Here is a 9,869-nt window from a genome sequence, read left to right on the forward strand (position 1 = left end):
GGTGGAACTTGTGGGTTTAGTTATCGAGAAGACCAAGTCGTTCCCTTGCGTGATTGTTAAAAAGACATTTCATGTCACTTGCGGAGTTGCAAGTTTTCAGATCCAGAAAATGAAGTTGATCTTGTTTTGTCGTGTGCCGGTGTCCCAGCGGATTTGGACCCCCCGGTCCAAATCCGCTAGTGGATATGGACCCCCCGGTCCAAATCCGCTAACGGATATGAACCCCCCAGGTAGCGGATTTGGACCCCCCTTCCGCGGATTTGGACCCCTCAACAAAACTGAGTGTAAACATCATCCTTAATGTTCTAGTAAAAATGGATGATACTTTACGTTCCAGAGCGTACTAAAGTATGTTTTCAATTCAAAACATGCGTATCGTTAATGCATACGAACTGGCATCCCGTCGGATGTTTCTTTTGACCAAGGGAAAATGGGCAAGAATTTAGTTTAATGTCTGGAGAGAGGTCGTTTTTGAACCTTTTCCGCGATAGTCGAACACCGTTAGATTCAATAAGTAACAAACTTGTGACACTAATTTATTTTGTTATTGTTCAATGCCCGAGTGTAGGGACGACATGGTACAGTGTTAGGGATTTAAGACTGCCTCGGAGGACGAGTGGCTCTGCATTGTCTGCAGATTGCCAGACTCTAGACGTTTTCGTAATTGTTAGGGTGTTATTTCGGATCCCTCAACAGTTAATAATCGTTAAAATTGGAAAATAAGATTGAGTTCGATGTAATAGTCTCCACTTTTGTTAAGATGTTGACATTAACGTTGATTTGCATCTGAAAATAAGCTGAGAGTTCCAATAGTTCAGAATAGAAACATTTTTACTTATCATAGGCTTTTCGAACGACTTGTAATACGAGTAGTTTCTTCGCTCTTGTTCAAAAACTGTTGTTATTTTAGAAAATCAGACTGAGTTATTTTTGTGACTGGACGCGATAGTCTCCACTATTGTTATGACGTTTCGTACCAATCTTGATTCGCATCAGAAGAAGCAAAGATTTATTGTAACAATTTCAATAGTTCGAATGCAGTAGTTTGTTCACATCTAATTCTTGCGTATACTGTTTGACTCGCTATAATGAATGCGGTAGAATTGGAACGAAATAGCTGTTGTTGTTGTTGTTTGTTTTATCTTTATTGAGGAAATGTTGTGTTGTGATTGAAAAAAACATCGACAAAAAAGCTTGCAAATAGAATTAGTTACCAAATATGATACAAAGGATGCTTAAAAGGAAAGTTTGGTAGGGGGGTCCAAATCTGCGCTAGCGGATTTGGACCGGGGGGGGTCCAAATCCGCTGTGACACCGGCATCTTCGAGACGCCAAAAGATGTCGATGATTTTATAAATTGCCCCACTCACTGATCAAATCTCGGTGTTGGGTGGAATCGTGGTTCCAACAGCAGATGTAGGGTGCCAAAAGAAATGTCCGGCCATGGTGAAGTTAGGGTTAAGTCGGTTCCAAAAGCTGATAGGGCAATTAGCAAGCGTGTATCACAGTACTCAAGATGTCTGGAAAATTCATACAATCTGGCTTCGGTAAGTAGGCTACTTACCACCGTGAGCAAAATTACGCGTGACGTCAGAGTTAAGTTTCGATTGGGAATTGGTCAATAGGCTACCAAAAATTCAGTCAGAGGCGGAGTTTTCTGAAGTAATGTCTGAACACTTTGTTGGCTCTCCAGCGTCTAGGGGGACCCGTAATTATGCACACGGTGGTGAAGGGCCCTTCTGCACTAGCGACTAGACAAAACATGTTTCTCTTCTCTTCAGAATTTGTCCTTGCTAAATGTCAAGTGTGATGCACGTAATAGCACCCCCGGGGGACCCCTTTACATAAGAGGGCGGGGGTGGGCGCCTGGAATTTCGAAAACGACCGCTATAAAATTATAAAAAGTGCTTAAGTCTTATCCGTGTGGGAGTAGCAACAATAAGCCTGTAAAAACAAGTCTTCATGTCCCTTTCTGTCTTTTTGAATGCTTCCGTCGCTCCCTCAGAGGATTCATACAAATATGAGAGCCGTGCCGCGTTTACATTGAACAGGTAGAAAAAGGTCGTCCAGAATAAGTGTTTCGTTCTGTAATGAAAACCCCAATAAACTCATTCAGAAATGACTCATTTCGAATAAATTTTACGCTGCTTATTATGTGACAACCGGTATGAACTCGTTCTTGTACAAAACTCAATCGGATATCATGTTAAAGGCCCCTAAAAGTTTTTATTCCCAGAGCATCACGCTTTGCTCGCCTGTCGGAATACTAAAAATTTCAGTAGCGTTGAAGCTACAACCCGCTTTTAACTGCTTCGCTGCTGCTGAAACAACGATTAGTGAAGAAAGCTCATATTTTAATATTTTCAATCCAACGTAAACAAAAATCTTTATAAATGGTAAATATTCACTTGTGTCGGTATCAACTATTGCGTGACTAGCTTATGATATAAATGAGGGAGTGGAAAACACAACGCAAAACCTGAGCTCCTTTCAAAAAGTAATACCCAGGCGTAATATAATAATCGAAACGGCTAATAAAATCATAAATAAACAAGATAAGAGTGTTATGCTAGACTTTTGTACAAATTGTAGTGATTTATGCCAATTAATGGTGGCGACAAGTAGGCGCACCATGTACATTTCATAGTCGCTATCAAGTAAATTTTACCGGATGTATTTGTCTCACAATCTTCTTAGTGATCCGGATGCAATACCTTCGAATGAATTATATTTTATATTAATCGAGAGAGGTTGTTTTACATTCACAGTCACAGCGTTGGTTCATTCACTAGAGAGCTCGTGTATCTCGCTGAAAGGACTTGACACTTTTGATTCAAATACCTACTTGGGGTTCAAATGCCCCACCCCATCCGGGTAAGGTTCAAGTTTCCCATTCACGGAAAGGCCTTTTTGGTCAAATTCCCCTCCTTCTCGGGCACTGACGTCAGTCATATGTCTTTGGGTTGCCTGGAAGGGGGGGTTCTTGAATCTCCGAATTGATCGGCGCATTAGCAGTTAATTCGTGATTCTGAGCAAGGGATAATTTGTTTGTATTCTCTTGTTCTAAGATGTACACGCTCTGATTTGTTGATGACTATATGAAAAGATGTTGCTGAGTCTGTGTCGTTTTCCTTTAGGTTCTGGGTTTGGATTGACCCATTGAAACGACCCTTTGTTATGCTAAAGAATCTTGCCGATGGCCTCTGTAGAAAGCTGATGTTACAAAAAGTAGGATTTTTCGCTCGTTTATATGCTAGAGGGAAACCTACAAACTACTTGCTGACTCTCTACTGCTTCCCACTCCATCTTAAAGAACAAGTGTATACTCCTCTACCTCCAATTGCTCGCAACGTTTGTGCTCAAGGGGGGGGGGAAACTCGCTCAAGCCACTGTGTAAAGAAGATCAGATGTCTGTGTCTCTTTCCCAAGCATTTACTGTGATGCAAGAAGAAAATCTAGACAACTTCTTGACGTGAGTTTATCGATTTTTGCTCATCTATTTCCATCGTGTCCGAAAACTTGGAGCAGATATGTAAGGAGAAACGCATCCTTTGCCTAGACAAAAAGAAATACCTAGTATTTATATATTGTTTTAATTCGTTTGTGCTAGGTTTCTCGGAACTGAAGCTTTTGAAAGAAGTTTGCCAGTAGCCATTAGCGACCTCAGTAACCTGCAAGTACAGCTATACACGGGGAATCAATTTGACAGGGAAACATTATGCACGCTGTATTTCATACCTACCGTTTCAGATCAGGTATGTGGTATATGAAGTTGGGGAGCTGTTTTGGAAACTTCATTTTTGAAGCACTTACCCTTCAGCTGAGTAAATCTCAGGATTCACCCACCCCAAAGATACCTCCATCTATCCGACCGGTCTACGCTCGTGTGTTAAGTGCGTGGCTAGGAAGCTTCACAGAAGAGTAAGTTAGCTCTTTCAAATAACTCCTTCGCTGTACTTCTTTTTCTATTTTATCACCATCTTGCATCGTTGCATCTCTTTGGTACTGGTGATATTAAGTTCGGCTTAAATTGCCACTGGCAGAGCAAAACTACTCTTTTTGTGGCATATCTAGTCAGACACTTTGCTGAAGCCTGACTTTTGCATATTGTTAGTGAAAATAAAATGAGGACGCTACCACAAGGGCGATTTTACGTTCCCGTGAAATCACGGGTATAGATCGTACCAAAAATCGCTCTTAAAGCCGCAGCAAAAATTACCAGTGCGAATGGCCGCTAAGGTGAGAGGTGTTCTTTTTAAATGACCGGTGACCACTCCATGACATTTCCTCTAGAGTTTCCGTGGCTTTAAGGGACTCTAGCTTGGTAAAGGCACAGGGTATAATTTATATCCTTAGAGAGTCAAATGAACCATTAACCCATTGAGAGCAATTTTCCAGTGATAAGGCAAGAGAATTGATGGATATAAATGTCAGATAGAATATTTTTTCTAAGATATTAAATTTCTCTGTTGGAGAGCTCTTCTCCCAAGAACTTTCCTTCTACAACACAGGTAGCCCTGCCTGAGCAAAAGGAAGATCAGGTGAAAAAGCCAACGTTCTAAGATATTAAAGAAAACAGCTACAAGAAATTAGCAATTTCAACCGACACTTCAGATATCCAGAGTTTTCAATGAAATATGTCCTTATCTTTCCAGATCTTAAATTTAAAAATGGATCAAACAAAAAGATTTATTAGAAGTTCCGTGTTATTTATATTTTCCTGAGCTTATGTTCAATATCATATTCTATCAGATGTGTCGCCATCGAAAAAAAATATATGATAATAATTGATCGTTTGATTTTGATGAAGTCACAAGCTGCAAAAAGCCTCCCATAAGTTTAGTTGTATTTTATTAGCGCTTTCCAGTTGTTGTTTAAAGGTATCAGTTCGTTAAAATTGGTCATGTAGTCTGATCGTCCGGGTGAGTGTAGTTCTGACGACCCTAGGGACTGTTTTCGGTAGTATTGTCTGACGTTTTGACAAACTCAGCAGAAGTCATTATCAGAGGGTCCAGTGAAGGGTTGTTGCCAGTCGATTGTGTTATGTCCGGTTTGTTTAGACCGATTGGTCACAAATGCACACCCTGATAGATTCAGAACGATTCTAGAACCCTGTTATGTCATTTCAGGTTGCCCTGGAATCCAGCAAGGCTTTCCCTTACCGAAAGCACCTGAAGTAACAGATTCAAGAATTTTCTCAGAAATGGTTTTGAATGTTACAATCTTAGCAGACGAGTGGAATTCACTGAAAGGTGGATTAACGACGTTTAACAGAGAACTTGCCATTAATTTGGCAAGCCGTACCGACACTCAAGTCACTTTCTTTGTCCCTCAAGGTGCATGTGGAGAGGAAGAAAAAGCTGCAGCTGAGAAAAATTGTGTTACTATTATTGAGGCAAAGGAACTTATCGCGTGCACTCCCCTCGTAGAATTGTTTTTTCCACCGAAAGACCTTCGAATTGATGTAGTAATTGGTCATGGCGTGAAGCTTGGTCAACAGGCTCAGAAGATTAGAGAATCTCATGACTGCAAGTGGGTTCAAGTAGTGCACACTGCTCCAGATGAACTCGGTATGTACAAGGACTATCCGAAAGCTATCGCAAAAAGTGAAGAAAAGAACCAGCGTGAGGCTAGTCTATGCAAATTAGCTGACCTTGTCATGGCAGTCGGGCCTAAATTGAAAGGTTTCTACTCCACTCATCTACGCTCTTTCAATAAAGATCAGGATGTTGTGGAATTTACACCCGGAATTATGAGAGATTTAACTGATGCGACGCAGTCGCCAAACGAGAATAACGTGTTTCAGGTCCTGATGTTTGGGCGTGGTGATGACGAAGACTTCGAGCTAAAAGGCTACGATATTGCCGCTGGGGCATTTACAAGTCATGAGCTGAAAAACGACTCCTATCATCTCACATTTGTTGGAGCGGCCCCAGGAAAACAAGAGAAATTGGCAGCGAAGCTTCTTAAACATGGCATTTCTAGAAACCAGCTGTCTGTCAAAGAATATATCAAGGATAGAGAGCGATTGAAAGAGCTGCTTCTTCGTATGGATCTGGTTATCATGCCCTCAAGAACAGAGGGATTTGGACTCACTTCTCTGGAAGCCTTATCCGCTGGTTTGCCTGTCCTTGCTGGCCACAACTCAGGCTTTTCAAAAGCGTTGCAGAATGTAGAATTTGGAGGACTCTGTGTAGTTGACTCCGATAAACCCGAAGACTGGTCAAAGGCAATCAAGAAGGTTCGTCAAAAAGAGAGGGAAACGCGGCTAAAGGAGATGCAACGATTGCGGCAATCTTATGAACAGACCTACAACTGGGAAAAACAATGCGAGACTCTTGTGAGGGAGATAAGGAGAAAAGTTTTTGGTAAGCAAGTTCTTTTTTTTCCTTTCCTTCTTTGCCTTAGTCAAATCTTCGACAATTGAAGCAATGGCTTTTTTTGAGTCTGCTTTTTATTTGTTTCTCTCTTTTATTGTCCATTTATTCGTTTTCCTCGTCATTCGTTTATTGATTCATCGATTTACCTTTAATTTATTCATTCATTTATGTATTTAGTTATTTATAAACCTGTATGCTTATATATTCATACTTAACTCTTTCTCATTCCTTCTTTCCTTTATTTATGTCTTCGTAACTTTCTCTCTCTCTTCTTTCCTCTTTCCTACCACTTAGTCCATCATCTCTTTGCCAATATTTCTACTACTACTTGAAAATCATCTTACATTCTCTGAAACTGTAATTACTGCTCTACTCTTCAGCGTAGAACCTCAGTTCATCGACAGTAAAGCTATCAAGACACCGTGAGAAGCACACAATATGGCGATTCAACACAGAACTTTTTACTACCGAAGAAGCTAGACAAGTAACGCCTTTTTTTTTAATTTTTTATTTCATTGTATTACCAAGAATGCGTTTACTCAAATTAGGCTTTGTAAGATCACCAGATTTAGAGGTAAATATTTTAGTTTTGATAAAAATTTCCTCGCAGTGTAGTACTGAGGTTTCATAGTCAATGGTTTAACCCAGAGACAGAACCAACAATTTAAAAGAAGGCATGTCACTCATAAACATTAAATGGATATTATATTTGTTTTCGACATTCCGTTTTTTTTTTTCCACGAAAAAGTTATGTAACTCTGCCCTATTTGAGCTAAAAAGCTGACACGAACTATTCTTGCTGCGTGGGGATCCGCCACATCTGAGTCACAAAATATACGTCTTATTCAGATAAGTGTCGAGAGTTGTCCAAGAGTTGTCCGGGAGTTATCCTTCACCGTGCTCAGTGATTGGCTTAGACAACGCACACCAACTAATTTCAACCAATAAGATACAAACCAATAACCATCGCGACTTATTTACTGACGTTTTCCGTCAGGTAATTTTCCTTCAGGTAGTTTGCGTTTTTTTATTTTTTTACTTCGAGTAATCGACGGTTATGATTTAACACCCAAACGAACAGCGCTCCAAGAATAATAGGAATTGTTTCAGCACGAGAACTTTACGATGATTTGTTCGAACCTCCATCTACCCTACTGTGAAACTATGTAGCACTTAGTTGTTTAACAGGCAAGAACTCGAACAAATTCATGAATTTAAAGCTCAGACCTGTAGTAATCTCCTCAAAATCAAGTCTGTCAACGCCCATCAAATAGGATAACAAAACACGGCCTCTTTCGTACGTAAAATTGAAACAAATACTTGGTGACTCACACTGTAGGTTGCAAAAATGTGTCGTTTTCCAGACCAACACCCCATAGTTGACTCTCTGGCGGAATAGCCAGCCGGCAAAAAGCACGATTTCAACAGTATGAGACAATTGTGAAAGGTCTGTCGCCACGTACAGACGTGTGTGAGAACAATAAGACATGCATTCTGTAATTCAGTAGGAAAACATAATCTTTCAAATAAACATACTACCATAAGTTGTTGTTGGTTTTTTTTCTTTGTAATGTCCAAAATAATAGTTATAAAAACTATTTCATTCTTCAATCCTCCACCCATAAGTTAATTTTACCCTTCAGTTATTCCGTCATGCAGCGCGAAATTTAAATACACGCACATTAAAAAATCGAGCCGATGACGATAGTCTTCTACATGATTCAACGGCGCGGTAGGCTTCGGACGTTAACACCAGGTTACACATGCTCTCATAACCTTTGCATCGCACAGTGAGCCTCTAATTGAATATATCTTTCACCAGTTTCAAGCAATATAAAGGAAAAAACAGTGACATCTCTTTACTTCAGGCACGAAAGCTGCAGTCGCCCCACCATCCACCCCACCGTGAATATTTGCATCCTAAAAAATCTACCAGAATCACCCCCCTCGGGGAGGATTTGTCTTATCGTCAGTTTTGACGATGGTTTAAATCTGCCGCACGTAAGATAATCGGAAATTTTGAAAAATCCCGCGTGTATTTTGACGTTGTTTCCGCCGTTGTTCCAAAGTAGCCATATACGGTCATCGTTAATCGTTTAACAAAGCCTGCTGTAACCTAAGCGGATCCGCTTTTCTTGAGACGTAGAGGCTTCGAAAAGAAATAGTCGTAGAAGGCAGTAGACAGGCAGTGGTTGATTTCAAACAAGGAACATTGTCAGTAGTACAAGAAAGAATCTAGCTGCTGTGGTCTGTTACGATTGGAACTGACACTGATAATAATAATTTTAGTAGCGTCGTAAATGAAAGTCGGAACAGAAAGGCGAGAGACTAAGTTTGATCGTGCTTTTTGGATGCTTCTGTGTTTCAATACGCATGCCCAACCATGAAAAATGACCTGTGTGTCAGCATCAGCCCGTGTACCTAGCGGTCTTGTGCGCGATTTGAAGCGTCAAGCGGCGGAGCTGCGAAGAACAGGCCGTGAAGCTGCGAGAGGCTTTAAACGAAAAAATAGACGGGGTTTTCCACCCGAAACTTCCCCGCTCGTCTCTGTGGTTCCGTTGCCTTTATTTTTCAGTTACTGCAATTTTCAGCTGCAGTAAGATCACAGTTTCCTCCAAAGAAATTGCAAGCCGGTTCTGCCAATGTTGATTAGGGAAGTACTATCGCTGTACAGGCAAATATTTCGAGTAGCAAGGCATTGAAGAGTTACAACAGCCGCAGATACTGAGGTTGAGAGACTGTACATCCAAGATGAAGCGAGAAAATTATTCCGTAAGAACAAGAACGTGAGTAAGGATTTCTCGAAATTTCTGCTAGTATTTTGACCTTATGATAAAATGTGACTCCCGTCTTTCGGTGTCTTTGTGAAGGAATTTTGAGATGAAGTGGCTATGACTTATCGGTTCTTAAACTGCATCAAAGAACACGCTTACAAGTGCACACGTCCGAAGGCCATGCCTATCGAATCGAAATTTTAATAGTGAAATTACAGGAGATATGAAAATGTTTCTTAATTCTGCCTTTTTAAAAGATTTAAAATGAAAAGGTCATTTCTACTTGTGAGCTTTTTGCCTTTGCCCCTGTAATCTACTAGCTTCCACGGCCGCTTTAGTTTGGTTTGTACAATTTCATTTTCAGATAAGTCTTTGCATGAGACAGAATTTAGAAGATATCCTATTTCCGTACTTTCTTTTAGAAGATTCAGTGCCTGATTTTGGATCCTTTTGGTTTGTGCTGTTCGTTGCTAAATGTTTCTGGCAGATCACTAACACAAAGGAGATAAAAATTCGTCTTTATAAGGCCAATGCACGACTAGAGATAGGTATGTAAGAAAAAACTTTCATTACTTAGCATGCTTAGCGGCAGATCGCATGTACAACTAACAGTCATGTTCAATATCACAGTCGAAATTTTGACTTCATCGCGCGGCTGGAGCTCTATGAGTGAGGTGCTCAAAAAGTAGTCCTCGGCACATCAAAGTCAAAATTA

At 40.4% G+C, this 9,869-nt stretch overlaps 1 protein-coding gene across 1 annotated transcript; it reads left to right on the forward strand.

The window, feature by feature from the left end:
* The first annotated feature begins 3,143 nt into the window (after positions 1-3,143).
* Positions 3,144-7,410, forward strand: LOC131776398 (D-inositol 3-phosphate glycosyltransferase-like). The gene is made up of 5 exons (XM_066169205.1): positions 3,144-3,472; positions 3,611-3,755; positions 4,476-4,541; positions 5,147-6,368; positions 6,761-7,410. Exons 1-5 carry the CDS (start codon positions 3,408-3,410, stop codon positions 6,763-6,765), a joined length of 1,503 nt encoding a protein of 500 aa, XP_066025302.1. The 5' UTR covers positions 3,144-3,407; the 3' UTR covers positions 6,766-7,410.
* The last annotated feature ends 2,459 nt before the right edge of the window (positions 7,411-9,869 follow it).

This window comes from Pocillopora verrucosa, chromosome 6 (genome assembly GCF_036669915.1).
Source record: "Pocillopora verrucosa isolate sample1 chromosome 6, ASM3666991v2, whole genome shotgun sequence".
Classification (NCBI taxonomy): Eukaryota; Metazoa; Cnidaria; class Anthozoa; order Scleractinia; family Pocilloporidae; genus Pocillopora; species Pocillopora verrucosa.